Genomic DNA, 21,612 nt, shown 5'->3' on the forward strand with positions numbered 1-21,612 from the left:
ATCTATACTCAAGTATCTGGGATTACATTTCTGGACTCAAAAAAAATAAAAATACGTCCCTGGCATTGAATGTTCAAAAATATAACAAAACAAGGGGAACAATTTCTAAAGTTACAAACAAGAAATAAAAGTCCCTACCGCGAAGGAACGCTGTTTTAATATACAGAATAAAATAGGAATTACAGCAGCGTCAATGGTCACCCGAGTTAGGGTTTGATTCTTGTTTTCTGCATTTTACTTATGAGACCTTAGCTCACAAAACTCAAAAATATCTTAATAGTGTTCGTCTTACCATTCGTAATGTAGTGAATTCTTAATTGTGTGTCGTGCTTTAGTACTATTTTTCGAAGTTAAACGTCGCGTGCACTTCTTGACTGCAGCAGGTTAAATTCGTGAAGACGTCATCCCATATGTTTTTCCTTCTGCCAAGTTATTTACCTGCATTGGTAGTGTACGGAAACACCGGAAAATAAAGGAAATATTCTTTCGCAACAAAACACTTCACAGGGAGAAAGACACAAAATTAACTCATCAGACAAAAAAATAAAAGATACCCGTAATTACAGTATATGTTTTTATAAACTTTAAAATTATTGAAGGTATTCATCTGTTTTACTAGCTACGACGTCCCATACCTCCAAAAGCTTTTATTCTGGCAAACCACAGCGGAATCTTTGTGTATTTGTCACTCTCCCGTGTTCTGCTCAGACGGTCAGTTACTTAGAGCGGAATGCGGCATCAGTAACATTCTACAAACGTAAGTACCCCTCTTGAATAATTGTTTTAATTTTTTTTTAAATCTCAAATAAGATTGACTCAAGCTTTTTTTTTCCGATGACCGTCAAGCGGCGTTTTAACAGCGGCTCGTTTAAGCTAGCTGGTTTGCTAAGCTAACTACCGTCTCGAGTCCCAACTGTTCCTTTTTTTCTAGGCTCGCCAAAACATTTGTAATGTTTATTTCGTGTTTCCCATCAAAATTGTCTCTATGTTTTGGCTTCATGCATAAGTTTTTCTCTTCCAAATCGTTCCAATCCTAATGTCACAATACTGTGGTCATCTCAAAGTTGCGAGTGACTGTCATTTTTTGTGTTAAATCAAAGCTGTTTTCACTTGAGTTTTCCATTTGAATTACTGCTCATTACTTATTAGAAACGCGTTAAAATGTCACTTCGATAGTCCTTTTAACTGAGGCTGATTGGCAAGGAGTGATGTAAGTAGGACTGGAATGCAGGGGGCTCGCTGACATCATCTTTAGCGCTGTTGGCCAAATAAGGAGGAAAGGGAAGAAAGAGCATGTGATGTCAGTTTGGATATTGTTTTGCCTGGGGCCAACTCTTTTGTTTTATGTAGGTAACCACGTCTTTGCAGTGCAACACACACTGACACACACAAAGGAAGGCTGCCGAGCCAGCAACATTGGTGCAGCCTACACGTCATGGCTGGCTTCAGGCAAGAGGATGTGGAGCTGCACTATGAGATGGGAGAAGAGCTGGGCAGGTATGTTTAGCAGCAGACATCTTGTGCGTGTGCATGTGTTTGTGTTCCTGTACGTCTATAGTTGTGAGAATTGATTTGAGTTTTATACCAACATAGGACATTTTGGAGAAGTGATGACATTTAGGCTGGTCTTCATCTTTGCAGACCTCTTTTTGAAGTGCAAGACTTACTTTTAGAGTATGGATTTGAATTGGGTTGTGTTTGAGGTTAGGGTTAGGGAATCATTCCTGAGCGTTAATCCTTTACTGGGCACAGCGGCTGTTTTCGGCTGATAGTCTAAACAGGGATAACAGCCGAAAGTGTCCTCAATAGGCATTGCTTAAATTCTAACATATTCCTAAATTCCTCTAAAACCCTGGAAATTCTTACCTGTTTAGGACTTAAAAATAGAAAAATGTGTACCCAATAAGGGCCGTTTTTGCCTGTTCAGACTATCAGCCAAAAGCGGCCGCTGTGCCCAATAAAGGGTTAAGGTTAGGGGCTAGGAAATGCATGTCAATGGCTGTTCTCACAAGTATTTAGCCATACATAAGGAGAGTTTTCCTGGCATTTGTAAAAAAATAAACCACTAAACATCACAAACTGTTGACGCCAATGTCAAACATATCATCCTGAAATTATGTTCAGTTGCTAATGAAGTATTCTAAAAAAATATAATAGTGCTGACATTTTAGAATATGGGGCTTGTTTACAGCATCAGCAGCTAATAGCTAACAGCTAACGACTAGGTTAGCAAGAGATGTTGGACTTTTCAAGGTCAGTTCAATAGGCAAAAATGACTGTTTGATGCTGACAACCTTACAGTCACAGTTTTAAACAAACCGAACCGAATTAAATGTGGTCTAGCTGGCAAAATAGCTTTTTGTAAATGAAAAGAAAACCAATAATCTGTTATTTAATAAGTGGTTTTGTGTGTTTTTTTTTCTGTGTTTTGTACGTGTGTGTGTATTTCTGCTGAAGTAGGTTTCTGTAGCCACCAAGGGGATTTCTCATGATATTAGCTTCACATAATAATTGTCACACTTTTCTTCTGATAGAACTATGGTGGCATCATGCACGCACACCCAAAAAAAACCCACACACCCTCTGCTTGTGCTACTCTCCTCAGCGGTCAGTTTGCCATCGTGCGCAAGTGCAGAGAGAAGAGCTCGGGCTGTGAGTACGCCGCCAAGTTCATCAAGAAGCGCCGCCTGTCGTCCAGCCGGCGGGGCGTAAGCCGCGAGGAGATTGAGCGCGAAGTCAACATCCTGCGTGAGATCCAGCACAGCAACATTATCACGCTGCACGACATCTTCGAGAACAAGACTGACGTCATCCTCATTCTGGAGCTGGTGTCCGGCGGCGAGCTTTTCGACTTTCTCGCTGAGAAGGAGTCGCTGAGCGAGGAGGAGGCCACGCAGTTCCTCAAGCAGATCCTGGACGGCGTACACTATCTGCACTCCAAGCGCATTGCGCACTTTGACCTCAAGGTATGGACACTCCTCACTTCATGAGGTACACCTGTAAAATCCAATGGCACCCACTACTCAGCATTCACACGTGTAGACATACTTAGGGAACATTTTCAAAATACTGGTACTAATTTTAGAACAGCTCAAAGGTTTCTCTTCTTTGCAAATTACTGTACATTTAAAAGCTTCACCTTTGTATTCTAAACTCCACTTTTTATGCAAAGATATGTGGCTGTTTTTTTTTTTCTATGTGCAAAATTTTCTTCACAGTTTTATATGCTTAAGGCAGGTTTACAAGCAAATTTGTGGTATTTTTTTTTTGTTTTTTACCTTTTACAATTTTTATGAGCTATATTAGTCAAATTCCAGTCACCCTGTGCCACGTTTCCGCGATCGATGGTAATTGTACTTGAACTCCAATAAGTGTTATTTGTTTTGCTGAACTTGGTAGCTTCATTTTAAGATGAGCAATTTTATATTTGCGGTTGCTGTATTTTTAACGTTTGCAACATTTAAAAGATTTTTTAGTAGTTTTATTTTGGGTTTTGCCACTTTTATAGGATTTATGATGACCTATTTATTTTTTGACTTTTGTCTTTTTTTTTTTTTTTTAAGAAATGAAACATTTATTGTATTTATAGTTGACATATTTCAAAATTGTCCAGTGTGATTCACGGTACAGTTAACAACCACTCTTTGGTGGAGATCCACATATGATTGAAAGCCAATATACTGTAATTGCATCGAAAAAAATCCCCCGCCGCATAAATTCTTGAAAAAGGAGGTCTATGGAAAAAAAAAAGGGGGGTCAACAAAAGAAGCATTGCTTCAAATTGTTTGCCAGGCATTTTCACTGTTACATACAGCAGTCTCTGTATTTCTATGACTCTTATCAATCATTGCCCATTTGCTATTGTTCCATTTCATTGCAGCCTGAGAACATCATGCTGCTGGACAAGAACGTTCCCAACCCCAGGATAAAGCTTATTGACTTCGGCATCGCCCATCAGATCAAAGCCGGCAACGAGTTCAAGAACATCTTTGGAACACCAGAGTTTGTAGGTGGGTTTCGCTGCGGTATTCACTTTGTTGCAGAGTGAGCAACTTTTTGCGGTCTCCACATCTGCTTCACATTCACATCTTGTTTCCTCTGTGCATCGCAGCTCCAGAAATAGTCAACTATGAACCGCTGGGACTGGAGGCAGACATGTGGTAAGACACCAACTCTCTTTGCTCTGTGACTTCACTCTTCAACACACTGCAGATGTTTCATGACATTTGCTTTGGGCTTCTTGTAACGAGGTTCAGGAGCAACCATACAGGATTAACCGTAGTCCTTATTTAGCTGGCATAATTTTTCTGGGTTTTATGGTAGTTTCGTTTTCGTCAGTGCAATCTTATCTGTGTGACTATGATTTTTGGCAGTTTTTATTTTCGTTGTTAACCTTCTAAGTGTTTTCTTATATTTTTTTAGCAGGTTTTTTTTAATAGTTTAGTTTGTTTTGAATTGTTTTAAGTTCAAATTAATGAGTTATTCAAAAAGGTATTTTATTTTTTTCAAAAATGCTTCATTTTAGTTCGGTTATTATTTTTAAGTATTACTTTTTTTCTGTGTGGAGTATTTGTTGAGTGCAAGATTTAAAAAGGTTTTGATACAGATGGATACAGCAATACTTGAAAAGGATATATTTCAAATGAATCCCGAAAGCTTATAAAGGAAATTAATTGACAAAAACAAAACAAGAGGCAATTTTTGCTTTTATTATAGTTTTTGTTTGTTTTATAAACATAAGATGCAGGTTCCGTTGCTTGACATTTTTCAATATCTTATTTTGTTTTGTTCTTTTCTCTTAATTCTAGTTTTAGTCATTTTGTTAGTGTTATTTACTTGATTTTTACGTCAACACTGAGAATTGTTATTGTATTTCATCCAAAACACTTTTTGTGAGCTTTATGGTCATCTTTAATACGTGCAAATGTTTTGTTTCTTTATTGTTTAATTCATATCCTATTGTATATTTTAACTCGTGTTGTTTTTTCTCTTTCATTTCAACTTGTTTTTTCTGGTTCTCTGCATCTGTACAATTTATGGTAGACTTAACTCACATGTGCATTATGAGGCTTCCCATGTGACATTTTCAAGCCATATTTTCTTTTTCTGTGCAGGAGCATTGGGGTAATCACGTACATCCTGTAAGTGTCACGCATGCCACACGGGTAGCATGCTAACAAATCTCGGCAGTTTCACTCGGACATCCTCTAAATATCGGGCATTTATTGGCAGGCTGAGTGGTGCTTCACCATTCCTTGGCGAGACCAAGCAGGAGACACTGACCAACATCTCAGCGGTTAACTATGACTTTGACGAGGAATACTTCAGCAATACCAGCGAGTTGGCCAAAGATTTCATACGACGCCTTCTGGTCAAAGATCCCAAGTAGGAGACTTTCTCAATTACACCTGAATTCCACATACTGCTTTGCGTCTCCGCTCTGCTGTATTGCGCTCGGGCCATGCTAATGCACTGCGCTGTGCCGGCAGCCAACTTTACGCAGGATTTAAAAAATCTGGTCCTGCTCCACGGTCAATTTAACTATTCAAAAAGCACCAAACAGGAAAAAAAAGGACATGATCTCCATCCAGGTTTTTCAAAGAAAAAGCACTACACACAGACAGAGGTGCCTGCAGTGATTAGGGGTATGCAGCGTTGTTGTGGTGGCGCACCACAGCTAAGCGGAGGCGCAACACCTTATGGCATAGGTGTCAAACTCTAGGCATCAAGGCCCGGTATCTTGCATGTTTTTGAACCCTATCACTTTCAAACACACTTGATTAAAATGATTAGGATAATTTTCAAGCTCCTGCAGAGCTAATCATTTGAATCAGGTGTGTTGGGAAGAGAAAACTGAAAAGAAAAAAAAATGCAGGATACCGACCCTCAAGGCCTGGAGTTCCACACCTATGCGCAATGTGAAATCCCTGAGTAAGGCTCTTCACATTTCTTTGCTGTCTTTTTCTGACTGACTTGTCATTGCAGGAAGAGAATGACCATTGATGACAGCCTTGAACATCCATGGATTAAGGTGATTTGCCATCTTCTTTCACTATCGTGGTTGTCCGTCCTATATTGTTCCATAAGAAAACAAAAAAGCAAGCTGCACTTGAACACAATGACAGCCAACCAACTAATGTTTGAAATATTGTCCCCTATAAAAATAGACAAAAATACTTTACGCACACACGAAAAAAATCACTTTCGAAGTAGTATGGTTTTCAAATTTAACCAAAAACACAAAATCACCAAAGAATACACAGATGCTACACACAAATATTTGGGAAAATGTCAAAATATCTCACTTTTGTAATCAAAAATGCAAAAAACATTTGGGAGAAGGTTTTTTTTCAAATGAATAGCCATGCATCAATCAAATATTTAAAAAAAAAAGATATAAATATTTAGGGAAAAAATAAAATTCACAAATATTGGAGGAAAACTACAAAAATAAAACAAAAAAATACAAATGTCAAACAAAATTGTCAATACAAAATTGACGGTGCCACTTTGGTGTCATCCAGGTGATCAAGCGGCGCAATGTGCGGCCGGAGGAGCGCGAGCACAAGCCGGAGCGCCGGCGTTTGAAGACCACGCGTCTGAAGGAATACACTATCAAGTCCCACTCCAGCATGCCGCCCAACAACACCTACGTCAACTTCGAGCGCTTTTCCCAAGTCCTGGAGGAGATTGCGGCTGCCGAGCAGGGCCTGCGCCAGTTGGAGCGCAACCGGCGCTCGTGCCGCGACGACGTGGCCGCGCTGCTGTCGATCTACGAGGAGAAGGAGGGCTGGTACAAGGAAGAGAGCCGCGGCATCTCGGGCCAACTGGGCGCCGTCCGTCAGGAGCTGCAGCGCACGCAGGCGCAGCGCAAGAAGAGCCAGGAGGATGCCCGAGGAGCCGCGCAGGCCGCCGGCGCGCTCAAACGCAAGTTCGGACGCCTGGAGAATCGCTACGAGGCTCTGGCCGAGCAGGTGGCGCACGAGGTGCGCTGGGTAGAGGAGCTGGTGCGCTCCATTGCCGCAGACAAGGACAGGCAAGAGAGTAGGCCTTGATGCCGCGCCCTTTACCTTTAATTTATTATTTTACACTTCTTTTTACTCGCCTGGCTCAACTCCATTTTTTTTTTTTTTTTTTTTTATGATTTTGTTTTTGTTCTTAACATCAGCCTTCAGTGTCATCTATGCAGTGCCTCTGCTTACATGACCCGCCACCAAGAACTTGAAATATTGTTATAGTTTGTCATCTATGCACACCTCAAACATTCCTTTTTTTTTTTCTTTTTTCATATTTTTCATGTCTATGTTGGCACTTATGATTATAGCAACTTTTCAAAATATATTTTTTGATGTATATGTGTAAGCAAGCTGACAACATTTGACAGCTTTTTCCAAATAAATATTTTACTTGTAAACTGTTTTGATAGATTCTTATACCGGAGCTGACTCTTATGTAAATATGACTGTTGCGATTCTCGTGTAGGTACCAGAATTCATCTGTCAAAAAAAAAAAAAAAAAAACAACGTAGGTATCATAATGGATTAGAATCTGCTCAGCAGTTCCTTCAGTGGTCCCGGGTGCAGTCTACTATCCGGAATAAATTCCATGCAGCTACACACTTTCATTCCTCAAGCGCACTCTAAAAAATAACAGAGGTCTCAGGGCATGTCTAATCCTAGGATTGGCTTCAATTTAATACTGTACTGATCTTCATTCCTGTTCTCAGTGCTGTCTAGTTATTGAACTGACCTTTCAAAAATCGCACAGCTCCCATGGTGTTGTCTGAATACCAGGATTGGATTCCTCTAATCTCTGCCCGTTCAGTCTGATGTCCTTTGTCCTAATGCCTAAATGGTCTTATAAACAACTGATCTATCCTCCGTGTGTTTATGCCAATTTAATCATCCACGATGGTATTGGTGTCGTCTTAACACCCGGAGTGACCTTTTAAAAATTTCTGAAAAATATTGGTTTCATTTCTTCAAGTTCCTATCTGTAGGCAGGTATGGCAGCACAACCTAGTATGCCGTCGTGTTTTTATTTCATTTTCACTGTTAATGTTGAACGCACTCCTACCTGGGATGATATAGGTGACAGAAGGTGACTGCCATCGTGGCTGCAGGCATTACAAAAATAGACTGCTGACTGCAGCAAATGAAGTCAAGCTGCTTTAGGACACAACTAGAAAAAAAATGATTAATGAGGTGCAAAATATGGCCTGGGAGAAAAGAAAAAAAACAGTGTAACATTTAAAACATTTCCCAAGAGCATAAAGACCTGCTTGGATTAGATTGCTGCTAGACCTGGTTTTGGCTTATTGACTTGACCTTAGCTCAGCTATTGCCTTGCCTTGCTTTCTTTCCAATACAATAAAATATGCAGATTTTGTGGGGACTGTATAATAGCTGTACTCCGAAACAATCCTTTCATTTCAAGGCAATGGTCTTTAACCTTGTTAAGAGTCATTGGAGTCATTTCTTAACACATTAGCCCTTTGTGATCGAAAAACAACATTTTCACGATACTAAATGCGGTGTGAAAAACACTCTGTGTGGCTTGTTCTGTGGAACCCCTCAGATTGGCTCACCAAACCCAAAGGATTCGATCAAACCCATGGTTGGAACCACTGTGTCTTTGGCATTGTCTACAAGTAGTATGAATTTAATGTAATATAGTATACAGTAGTATAGTGATATCGAAATACTTTGTCATGTGCATTCTATTCTATTCTATTCTTCGATTCTTCGATAATTTTGATGTGCATCCCGGGTGTTGTCTATTGCTAAAATTTCCTTGAAGTCAGCTGTTGCCGTGGTGATGATAACATATGCAAATGTGATTGTTGACTTTTTTTTTTTTAAACATGTTTGGCCTAAAATTATGAGGGAAAGATTTAAAATGTAAATAACATAAAACAAGAACGTAATCCAAGAGTATGTGGGATGAACAAAACACCTTGCTGACCATGTTTATCTGCCATTGAGATGGTTTCAAAACCATTTTTGCGACCCACTTGTGTTTATGTTTTGTATTTTTTCTCTTGTTGAAGTTGCCCCGTTGCATCTGTCACGCTATGGCTTAATGTTGCCATTACTTCTGAGCCAGAGCACTTGAATGCGCCACGTATCCTCGGGGTGTATGTAATATCCGAGCTCAGAGACTTGTTCGTGAATCACTCGATCCACACGAAATCTCTAGTTGGTTCGCCCCAAATACCGGGAATGGCAGCTAAGAGGCTGTTAGATTATACAGCTAGATAATTTACTTTTTGGCGTGTATTTGCATTATTTGTCTTGATACGACGTAGTAGCTGTTAGACATTTGTATGCACGTGTATATGAAAAGTAAAATGTGTCGCCTTTCCGTTTTACACTCAGCGCCACCCCCGCAAACATTCCAACAATGGTGTCTTCCGTGACTGGGCCTATGCAGTAGGGAGTTGTTTGGCGGACCCCGCAAGTTTTTCTTTACTTTACATGTCATTTTGTAATAACCCAAACAGGTGTTTATTTTTCATTTTTTTAATGCCCAGATTGCTTCGTATTTCACTCGCTAAATTCCGCACGGTCCTCGATAGGTCTTCGGGGTGTGGTACAAAACTAACACAAGAAAAAAAAGAAAAGAAAAGAGCCGGAGACGGAAGGGGAGCTTCAGTAAATTCTGGCTGACCACGGCTGAGCTTATGATGCCGACGTTGCGGGACAGCACCATGTCCCACCCCGGAGAGAATTCTCACCAAGTCCGGGTAAAAGCTTACTACAAAGGGTAAGGAAACACCGGTGTCCCCCTGTCTTTTTTCGCCTTCTCAACGATACTGCCGAGCTTTATTGTCGTAGAAGACAGCCAAGCGGACAGCTAAGCTAACGAAGCTAGTGGCTACTCTAGCTCAGTATGGGGTAAACTTGACAGACAGGTGAAACTGTCCAGACAACCCGTGGACAAGCTGTGGTTTGTCCGGCATTAACGCTATTTGTGTCGCACTTAAAACACGGCATCCTTATTTTTTTAAATGACTTTGGTGAGATCGTTGAACCCTCTATTCTTTCAGACGATGGTCAAGTTATGAGAGTTGGAGAATAAAGTCTTGCTAAAAACTATTAGCCATCGAAGCTAATTGTCAATAGGATGTCTCAGTGAGGGCCCGTTTTTTTCGAATCACCGCTGTTGATGATTTATGACACCGCATTCGTCACTCATGACTGTTAAAAGCTGAATAGTGGTTTTAAAATACACTACAAGGTGGCTCAAAGTTATGTGAGTATTGTGTGACATTGGAAGTATCTATGGATGGGTATTTTCCTGTAGTACCTAAGATGGGCAACCTATGGCTCCCGGGCGATTTTGGGGCCTGTGAAAGCTTTTGAGGCAATCCATTCATCCATTTTCTCCACCGCTTGTCCTCATCTCTCTCACCTGTCTTTGTAATGCAAGGAGTTATATACTCTGGACTGGTTGACAGCCAACACATCTACTTTCTAAAGCAACACTCATCATTATGGTGTAAATTGTACTATTCACCGGAATGGGGTTAAATCATCGTTGCCGTTTGTGGGCACACAGAACTGTTTGATAACAACTGTTACCATTGCTGTGAGTAGATATTATATCATAGTGTGTAAAAATGAGCAGGGCTGAAAAATTGTTAGCGGAATTGGCTGGTTTAGTATTCTGGTTTAGTAAGACTAAAACAGTGATGCTAAATAGTGTTGCTCTTTTCCAGATGCATTTGGCACAAATCTAAATAATTGCACAAATAAAACTGTACAGTAGTTTGCTCAGCTTACAGTGAATGCAGCACTTTGTGCAAAAAGTAGGGTTGCAATTTTTGAAAATTTCAATAATTGTTTAATCTTTCTTATTTATAGTAATTGATTATTTTGACATTGTTATTCTTATTGTTGCTTACAAGTTGGACATTTTATTATTTCTAGTGCCGAAAATACACAAAGAGTTTGTGATCCACTTACCGGTTAAGTCTCTAATACTGTATGTAAAATAAATAAATCAATGATTATCATTATTTTCTTGAAAAAGATGTGAAAAAGACGATTTATTTTTAAATTAAATATAAAGATAATCATTCTGCTTTTATAGAATACTACATTTCTGTAGATTACAATTTATATACTGATGAAATTCCAAACATACCATATGGACGATTTTCTGTTAAACAGGTTCTGCAACAATTTATCAATCGATTGTTAGTAGCACATCTAGACGCAAGCAAACAGGTGACTTTATGGAAAGTGGGAGAGTATACCCCAGTTAGTCACCATTCAATTAAAAACTCAACCGTTCAACCTCTCATTCACACGTGAATAATTGAGTTGTCTTCAGTAAAGCCAACATGCATGTGATCCAGGAGAAAGATAGAGTACCTGTTATAATGTTGCAAGAAAATGCCAACTTCTTTCTAGAAGGCCGTGGCTAAGAGCCCAGAACCTCAGAACTGGTGAGGCAGACTTGCTAATCACTTCTCTACCGCACTCCTCCTCTGTTGTATGAAACACTTGAAAGCATTCAACCAAAAAATTCTCACAAACTGCTAAAAAGTAAAATTACTTCCATATATATATATATATATATATATATATATATATATATATATATATATATATATATATATACATATATATATAAAAATGTGTGTGTATCTCAGACAAGTTATAGAAACAGGTTTAAAAGTGTCAAATTGGCTTAGAGAAGATGTCAAAGTGTCAGATAGGTGCTGATAACACATCCAAAAGGCGCAACATCGTGGCTCCATAAATGTGCTGATCAGCAGGTTCGGTAGTGATATTAATAGAAGTCCTCCAAAACCAAAAAATCCTTGTACTACTTGCTTTTTCGGTAAAGACCGGTCACTGTGAATGTTTCCACCTCTCTCCTTGTGATGGAGCCAGTGATTGGAGCAGAACTTGAAAAACGTGTCGTACGAGTCCCGTCGGCCGGGCACCCGCTTTATTTCTTTGATGCCCCGGCGACACACCTAGGAAGGCTCTTCCTGCGCGCGTTTGTTTGTTCATTAAGTGACGTCTCAGGGAAGCATCTCAAACATGCTGCTCAGGAATGTCAGCTATGCCAACCCAAAAGAGGAAATGATGATGTGGATGATTGTGCCAAATTGAGCAAAGATCATCGAAGCTCACCTTTGACCAACTTTTGGAAAAACCTTGCCTACCAGACCTTACCATAAAAATAGTGGAATTTACCAGGATAAGTGTCCAGCTAAAAACTTAAGAGTTCTTTGTTTGAAGTTCCATTTTTAAGGGAAGTAGCATAAGCATGAGCTGTTGCATGTAGGTAGATACCATTATAAACACAGGACCCCTTGTTTTAAGACTTTAAAAGCTTTAATATGAGTCTTTTTAGTGGGCTGCTTGATAACAAATTTCACCTTCTTGCTTCACATAGCTTCAAAATTGCTTGTTCTTCCACTAATTAAACTATGTGAATACAGGGCATCCTCAGTTTGTAGCAATAGCCTTTTTACCAAAAAGTCAAAGATGCTACTTTGGCAACACCCTACATCTTGTGAAAATGAATGCTCAAAATGTTTTTTTTTTTTTCCCATCCAAAGAAGAGTTGGCCTTCTTTGAATAGTGGCAAGCTGCCGCTCTTCATTTTGGGTTTGGACTACTTTCAATTTAAATCTATATTTGGTTCTATTGTAGTTTCCTCAGACTGGGCCTTCATCATTCAAGTGTTCATTCTTTATCAGTTACATCAGCAGACTGGTGTCAGGCTGTGGCAGTCTCGGTCTGTCACAGACTTTTTTTTTTTTTTTTTTACCCTTACTCATCACATCCTGCGTTACTAAGTCACAATAAGCGTAGGCTTTCATTGTGTTGCTTACGGCGCCGACTTCAGCTTGAGGGTTCCTCGGTTAGGCATGTAGTCAGGCAGGAAACGGCGGGATTATCTGAAGGTATTTACTCCCCCTTTTGTGGGGAGTTGATCGTCTGTTGCAAAGACTCCGATGCTTCCAGCTGAATTTAGCAGATGAGGCGAAATGGCACGCAGCACCTGACTGCATGCTGTTTATTGACTTGTTTGGTGTCTAAAAAGCCCATCATGAAAAAGCTACAGGAATTTGTGCTAATACCATTCCATGCATGTGTGCATGGAAACAGGTGGTCAGAACACTTTCAAAGATTCCCCTATCATGTTGTTATTACTATTTTTTTTTTTAACTTTTGGAATGACTTTTTTTCCCTTTTTATATTAATGAAACTGAGTCCACCCTCTTAAATAAGTGTATCATACATACAGTTGATTGTATTAGCATCACAACATGCAAGATTGTTTGCCAGAGAATTACACATAGATACATTAACTCCAAACACATTTTGTCTGAATTGTCTTTTACTGATCCTCAACCCAAGTGAATTCTGGTAAAATGTGATGTCTTTTTTGGGTTCTGAAAATAATTGTAAGTCTATCATAAAGAGGACTCATGAAACGTCTCAAGGACCCATACCTGAAGGAAGAATCCTACACTGTAACAACAAAACATGATATTAACTTAAAAATATTGAAGTATCTGTAGTCCGTCGCAGCCAATATTCAAGCTTCCATCAATTTAATTCAACTGATGTAATACTATATTATTTATAAATTTTTTAAAATTGAGTTAGTTCAACTGATGTAATGCTCCATTATTTATAATATTTTTAAACTGATCGACGCCTGAATATTGACTGTGACAGATTGATTCAATATTTTAAAGTTAAGATCATGTTTTCCTTTTTCAATATAGGCAATGGTAAAATAGGATGTTTTATTTTGTACCTGAGGTCTCTAATTTTTTTAGAGTATGGTGACAAAGTTTTATCATTTAGAGGATTAATTATGAGAAATGGTGTGTAGGTGTGACAGGAGTGGTCCTCATTTCCTCTTTGTGTGGTGGTTATGACAGTGAAGATGGATGGCCCAAGGTGCTCGTGGAAGCTCAGGGAGGCACCCTGACCCTTCCTCCTGCTTGAGTGCTCACCAGTGACAAATAGCTTCACCGCGGGCAGATGCGACCGCCAAGTCCGACTAAGCCGCCAGAGGCACAGGTTACAAGGCCCTCCCCCAACCCCCATCCCTCAACCCCCTCAGCACATCTCTCCTCACCAACTCTTGCCTAATTTGAGTGTACTGTAGGGAAGAAACCAGGTCTGTATAACTTCATGCCACAGCTGCTGACTTTTACTCAGTGATGGGTAGTTCTGCTTCATTAATAACTGTGTTCTTCATAGAAGTACTGTAGCAGTTAGTTGCATATGTTAGTAATGGACTATAGTGTGTTCCTTACACACAAATATGGGATTCACCGCCATTGAAGGAATGTAATCATAAACCAAGACCTTTTTGTACTTGTATTCAGAACAAAGCCTTGAACTGCCTTTGAATAATTGTTTCGTAGGGGTGTGCCCAAAAATTGATTCACATAAGAATCAGGATTCTCATTTACTACAATTTAAATCCTTTTAAAACGTCACTTCATCAGTAGTCTTGTAGAATTTTGCAAACTTGTGTGACGGAAAGCATTAAAAGTGGCTTTTCCCTATCGCGGGTCTCAATCACGTTGGCGCCGTGATGTATATTGCTCCCGCCTTCCTACTAAATAGATTCTATTTACCCATCAATGTACTGAGAAATATTCATATTTTTCATTTGGGCAACAGTTTTTCACGTAATTTGGTCCTGCGATTTCCTGAGTAATGATATTATACCTTCTTGTACATTTTTTCCCAAGTTTTTTGTTTTATTTTATACAAAAAAAGCAGTGCAAATTTTTAGCTAGTTTCAAAGAGTGGCATTTGTCAATATGCTATTTTTGTGGGGAAAGGAATGTTCCTTACAAATCAAAAGTTAATAAAAGTAAAAAAAAAAACACAGATTGTTGTGTGTGAGAAGCAAACAAGGACTACGTGAAGCTACTAATGCTCATGAGGGCAAAACGCCCTGCAGCAACAGTGGAGGAACATATCAATTTTGTTATTTTTAAAATCATAACAAAAAATTCAAATTAATATTAAAAATAAATATAAGATTTAATACAATTATTTATTAATTAATAGGACAATCAATAGCATTCTAACCATCTTAGATTTTAACAGCCATTATTTTACATGCTCTATTTTCTATTTTACATGCTCTATTTTCATCCATTTATGTCAGCAAAATCTAGTAACAGAGACATTTAATTGCTCTTCCACTAGATGGCAGGAGGTACACTTAACACTTAACCTGCCCATCCAGCAGCTGCCATTCATACAACAGCATACGTAACAGCTTTGTGTCCAACTAAACAGATTCTTTTAAGCATTCTTTCTGCTTACTGTGTATACTTTCTGTGACATTTTTGCATCCCGAGATGAATGCAAAATGCGTCTCCTGGCTCAATAACCATTCACGTGTGGTAAGGCAGCAAAGTTCTTGCTTCGTCATGAACCAAATGAATAGAGCAAGTTTAGAATCCGAGACTTAATGCAATCTTGTTTAGGTCACACCCAAGAATTTTGCCAAAGCCTTTTAGTTTACCGTCCACCACAATAGACACGTTTTCAGTGACTGCATTATTGGAGTCACCTTTAGTGTTACAGAACCCTGATATTATGGTCACTGAATTTCTGAGATGAGCTTTAAGTGTGGTCTTGTATTAGGTGGATACCCATGTATTAGATCCGGTCAGATGTGACACATTCATCATCAACTGCTGCAGTCTGTTTGGTATTGTCATCTCTAAAGAGGATGTAGCTGCCATGTTGCTCATATAGGACAGATCAGACTGGAGGAGTGTAGTTGCCAGCCTTCTCCAACCCCCACCCCCACTTCTTTCATAGGCAATGATTAACACCACCAGACTGGAGAATGGAGGGTGAGAAATTAGCGGCAGGTTGGGAGGCGGAGTCGGCAACATGCCACTGATGCGGAGAGTTTCTACAATGCCACCGTTCTTTTTTTTTTGTCTTTCTTTTTTTTTCTTGTGCCTTCAGCCGTCTGGCATTGAGTGTGACGCTGTCCCTTTGTTTTAGCACTACAAGTTGAGTGACACATCATTTAATATGGGCCAACCAGTATACATTTCATTTAGACTATTGAAATTAGACAAAATGTACCTTTTCTTATTAAATTTTGACCTTTGGCTGCAGAAATACATAACTGCATATGCTACCTAGTGTTGTTTTTTGGCAGGACATTTAGTACTGTGCAAATGAAACGTATATATTTATTCAAGTGGATTTTCTGCCAGGCCATTGTCTATTTGACTGGAAGTACTGGTAGTTTCTAATATTTCAGTCTTAGCAAATAGAGCTGGATAATAAAGGGAATGTCAAGTATTTAAATGCTTTGCTTGAAATTGTTTTTATGCCACCGGTGTGCCTTATCAGGGTTAATTAGTGGAAATTGTTGCTTTATCAGTAAGGTTTGGACCATTGTGTTTTGAAGAAGTCAGTTAAATGCATCTCAGTTACAAGTCAGTCAATACAAGTCAGTTAAATACATCTCTGACAGCCCCATTGGACTACTGTTAACTTTCATATTATGCACAACTGTTTGAAGGAGTGTCCAAAAGTTTGGACTGTATTGTACTTTTCAGTCATATCAGACAGTCCTACTGCTAAGTATGGCCAATGTGGTGGCAGCAGTCCAACCATTTTTTAAATTATTTATTTATTTAAATGTTTTGTCTTTATGCGACCACAATCTGACAACTTCTCCACTCGACAGAGCAACTTGACTCCAATTGTGGTTCTACCTACTCACATGACAAACTTTACAGATACCGTAATATGGCATCATAGTGTGTACTGTCATCATCCTTGTTTACTCCGGGGTTCGTTTATCCTTTGTCATCTTGCCACAAAACTCTCAAGTTAATGAAGAACCGCGGGCTCCATTTTGTAGCATGCTAGTAAAAGCCATGCTACATTGGTCAGTACATTGCTCCTGAGCCTGCAGGGAGCCCTCACCCCACCCCACTCTGTCTCTCTCTCTTTTTTTTTTTTTTTTTAATAATGCCCATGTTCTAAACAATTCCCTTTCTGACCTTGTGTGTTCAGGGACTAGATGACCTGTGTTGCTCGCGGAAGCATAAAAGCTTATGGCTGCCATCACCCTGGCTGTAAACATCAGTGTGACTGGTTGGTGGGGGGCAATCGAGAGACAAAGCTATGAAACGAAAGACAGATGATCCCCTCCACAGGGGTGAACGCTCTTGGTCACTCACTACTACCCTCGTTATCCCTGATTCATGTGTAATGTCTGTTGGCTAAACCTCCGCGGTTGGTCAAGCTCAATTTAGTAGAGTTTCCTTATGGCGTCACAAAGGCCAATTATTTACTCAACTGCAAGTGATGGTGGAGGTGTCTTGTTGGGCTGATATTTTTTTCCTTTAATATAAACTTTGAATGGGCCAAATGTAAAAACAATCCATCCGTCCGCCTGGTTTCTTTTACTTATCTGATAGGGTCGGGTTGTGAGGGCAGCAGCTTATGCATGGAAATTCAGACATAATATACAGTAAATAAAAACATACTTTCTAAAATTACTTTTGAATAAATACACATCTTCACCTTTGATTATTATGTTATTAAAGTTATTAAAACAAGCAATTGCCAGTCGAAGTAAATGTAATTTGTTTAAAAAATATTTGCAATATTACATTTTTTATTAAAAACAATTTGTTCTCCATGACAGCTCAGTGGCCACCTCAGCTCAGCCACCTCACAGTTAAAGGGTCCCAAGTTGAAATCCACCTCGCTCCGGCCTTCCTGTGTGGAGTTTGCATGGTCTCCCCGAGCCTGCGTTCTTTCCGGACACTCAGATTTCCTCCCACACTCCAAAAAAGTGCATGGCAGGTGTATTGGACATACTAAATTATCCTTAGGTGTGATTGGGTGTGTGAGTGATTGTTCGTCTCTGTGTGCCCTGTGATTGTCTGGCATCCAATTCAGGGTGTCCCAGCCTACTGCCCAAAGCCAGCTGGAATTGGCAATAGCAATCCTGCGACCCTTGTGAGGATAAGCAGATCTAGAAAATGGATGGTTGTATTTCTTCTCCACGTTTTGAGCGTTCGGTTGTGTCAACGTTTGGGGGATGAGGAAAACAATTCAAGACAGGTTCACCAAGACTGGTTTGCACCAAAATTAAATGTTAATTACTTTTGTTTTTTATTTGATGAAAACAACTTGTCAAGTTGAATCAAAAGTGTCAAAATGAAAGTAATTTGGGTAGAAACACCATTGACTACTAACTATAATTTTCAACTAATTCTGTGCTAATACCTTAAAGACACACTTCTTATCTGCTTTTTTGGCGTTTAATTTTTAAAAAGATGTGTGATTAACCAGGGTGTTCTCCGCAGGGACATCATGATCACCCACTTTGAGCCGTCCATCTCGTACGAGGGCCTTTACGGCGAAGTCAGGGACATGTGCTCCATGGAAAATGACCAGCTTTTCACCATGAAGTGGATCGACGAAGAAGGTGTGTCTTCAGCTCATGATGACAATTATTAAAAACACACCAATTACATAACATACTGGGATTGTGCATCTCTGGTCTACAACTGATTGGATAATTGTATCAATACACTGCCAATGATCTATTACATTAAAGATATTTTAGCAGCAATTATCCATGCAATATGAGCCACCCCCATCTAAATCATCATGCTGTGCTTATTATTTCCAAACTACGATAATACTAGATTGATACATACCATCATGCAAAAATAATCTTAAGTATGCAATCCAGTGAGTTTTAGATACTCACCACAACATAAATCTTTCTCAATATTTTTTTTTTCCAATTTAAACCTATTGTATACTCATGGCCCGCAATTGAATACTGTGCAATATTCGTCAAGGAAAAAGCATTAGGCATGGGACGTTATCAGATTCTGAAGGTGTGTAAACCTTAAGCAAAACCATCACATACTGACATTACAGCTCTAAAATCGGGGTCTTGGGCAGCACCGTTAGCTGAAAGCCTAGACTTTCCTCCCCCTGGCCAGGGCAGCTGAGAGACATAGTCTCTACAGCGTGTCGTTGTTCTTTCCCAAGGACCCCTCCTGGTGTAACATGCCCCGAACACCTCACCAGGGAGGTGTGTAGGAGGCCTAACCAGATTCCCAGGCCACCTAAGATGGCTCCTCTCAACATGGAGGAGCAGCAACCTGATTATGAGCTCCTCCCAAATAACCGAGCTTCTCACCCTCTCTCTTAGTAGAAGAGCCCGGAGACTCGGAAGAAACCCATTTTGGTCACTTGAATCCGGGTTCTCATTCTTTCTGTCATGACCCACAGCTTGTGTTTATGAACATAGATCTACCTATAAATAGGGAGCTTCGTCTTGGGGCTTAGCGCCTTCTTCACCACGACAGAAGCGGGAGAGAGTCTGCATCTTAACAGACATTGCGCCGATCTGCCTGTCAATCTCGCGTTCTATCCTGCCCCCACTCATGAACAAGATCTTGAGATATTTAAACTCCTCCATTTGGGCATGGTTTCATCCCTGACCTGGAGAGGGCACGCCACCCTTTTCAGACTGAGAACTATGGTCTCATATTATAAGGCGCTGATCTTCATTCCAAACTGCTTCACACTCTTCTGCGAACCGCTCCATTGAGAATTGGAGATCCCGATCTAAAGAAGCCAACAGCGCCACAAAATCCACAAAAAGCAGGGAAACAATGTTGAGACTGCCAAACCTGACCCCCTCATGTCTTCGGCTACACACCATCAAATGTTGGTAAAAGAAATGCTACCATTTTTATTAGTGCATTAAGGTTCCTGAAATGCAACTTACAGTATTTTGCTGGTCCGACATTCGTCTGAGCCTCGCTCCCCCCCATTATACGTACAGGTATAACGATAATTACTGTTTAAAATGTTAACCAACCGAACAATTGCTCATCAGCACCAGCCTCATATAAGCCAGGTAGTGTTAGTGTTGCAGGCGAGATGAAGCTGTCGGATCTCTCCCCTCAGCCCGAAGGTCAGCATGACAAAACTAATTAGACTCTCTCGCCATATGTAATCAGTGCTGTCATTAGCTTGTTGGAGCAAGAAAAGCTACTTGATGCTCATAATGAAGTGCTACATTGTTTTTCCTGATATCGATAGAGCATGCGGAGGTTGGCCTTATCAAGAGAAGTAAAATATTACCCATGGTTATTCAATGCACATTTTACCTCTGAAAACTAGGGTCCCTGGGACTTAAAATACTTAAAACCTATGGGTCTCAACAAAAATGTTCGGGGTCCCAAAAATTGCACAGTAAAAAGACAAGTATGTTTAAGGTTCAAACTGCATTTACAATTTTTTTTTCATCATTTCAAATTGTCCTTTAAGTTTACACATTCACCTTCAGTTTATTAATTTCACCTTTAAATGTCAGAAAAGCACACCTTTTATCCTCACAACCTTTGAATTCAATGGCCGGGTGTATAGTTTTATCTCATTAAAAATTTTTCCTTTTTCTTTTTTCCTCCTCATCAAGTTAACTTGTTACTTTTTTCCTTTGCCTAAAAATGTAAATGAAAATGCTTTTTTTTAAACTACAATTTAGATTGTTCCTTTGGATAGGGAATGCCAATTGTGAGTGTTTTAAAGGTACAAAAAATACTCAAAGGAAACAATGTTAATTGAATTATATAAAACAAAAATGAAATAAAACTTCTCACATGTTGAAGATGCCTGACCGCCTTTTTCGAATATAAAAGGCAGTTGTGTTTCTTCCCTAGTAATTTTATTGCCAAGTTCTGAAGCATCATGTTTTCGGCTGCAAGCTATACACATTAACATTCACATTTGTCATACTTGTGCGAAGAGAATTTAATCACTTTGGAGTAAATCTGAATACAGGGTGCCTTGAGATTCGTGCTGGGCGGTATGCCAAAAAGTTAAGATCTCGATATTCATTCCAGATACTTCTTAACAATGCAAACATGGTATTACTGTGGGTTCAGTGAAAATTAGACCTTTTTTTCCACATTTTGATCCTACAACAGGTGATCCATGTACCGTGTCGTCTCAGCTGGAGCTGGAAGAAGCACTGCGCCTATATGAGCTCAACAAGGACTCTGAGCTCATTATTCATGGTGAGCCTTTCACTTCCTTTTCTTCTTTGAGCTTCATTGCCTGGCAAAACATCATTTACTCATGCAGGAGCTTTGCCCACTGGCCTCAGCGACGCCGCTTAGCTTGTGCGAGATCATTGATTTGTTCTTTTTTTTTTAATTAGCAAACTACACAAATACATTCTAGGCATGTCAAATTTGGCTTGGGTGATATATTGATTTTTTTTTCTTCAATAAATTCAGATTTTATTATGGCATACAATTTTTAAATTTAATAGATTCATTCCCTATTTGATGCAGCGCGTTTCACCCTCATGAGTGCGGCTGCAACATGTGTTTGAAAGCCATTGCAACAAAAGGCAGCAGCTCAACAAGCTTATTTCCGCAACTAAAACTGAGGCACCTACCAGAGTATGTAAAATGTCAAGCTTTGCAAGGAGAACAAGACCGCGTCACCCAACAAACTCTTGCTAAAAAGCAGCTTACTGTGGAGTCTTACATCAGGGGTCATTTACACAAGGAAGTACACATGAGAA

At 39.6% G+C, this 21,612-nt stretch overlaps 2 protein-coding genes across 2 annotated transcripts in view; both read left to right on the forward strand.

Moving 5' to 3' along the window:
* Window positions 1-683: 683 nt before the first annotated feature.
* On the forward strand, window positions 684-7,414 carry dapk3 (death-associated protein kinase 3). Its single transcript, XM_088430439.1, has 9 exons — window positions 684-757; window positions 1,351-1,497; window positions 2,606-2,966; window positions 3,881-4,010; window positions 4,112-4,160; window positions 5,115-5,141; window positions 5,233-5,385; window positions 5,986-6,031; window positions 6,525-7,414. Exons 2-9 carry the CDS (start codon window positions 1,436-1,438, stop codon window positions 7,053-7,055), a joined length of 1,359 nt encoding a protein of 452 aa, XP_088286565.1. The 5' UTR covers window positions 684-757; window positions 1,351-1,435; the 3' UTR covers window positions 7,056-7,414.
* Window positions 7,415-9,413: 1,999 nt separating this feature from the next.
* prkci (protein kinase C, iota) overlaps window positions 9,414-21,612 on the forward strand; it is a 34,006-nt gene continuing 21,807 nt past the window's right edge. The window contains exons 1-3 of the mRNA XM_088429674.1: window positions 9,414-9,765; window positions 18,359-18,480; window positions 21,008-21,097. Coding sequence (XP_088285800.1) covers window positions 9,683-9,765; window positions 18,359-18,480; window positions 21,008-21,097 — 295 coding nt within the window. The 5' untranslated portion in view covers window positions 9,414-9,682. The remainder of the gene's footprint in view (window positions 9,766-18,358; window positions 18,481-21,007; window positions 21,098-21,612) is intronic.

The sequence above is a fragment of the Hippichthys cyanospilos genome, chromosome 12, assembly GCF_059441005.1.
Source record: "Hippichthys cyanospilos isolate Australia breed blue-spotted pipefish chromosome 12, RoL_Hcya_1.0, whole genome shotgun sequence".
NCBI classification, from domain to species: Eukaryota; Metazoa; Chordata; class Actinopteri; order Syngnathiformes; family Syngnathidae; genus Hippichthys; species Hippichthys cyanospilos.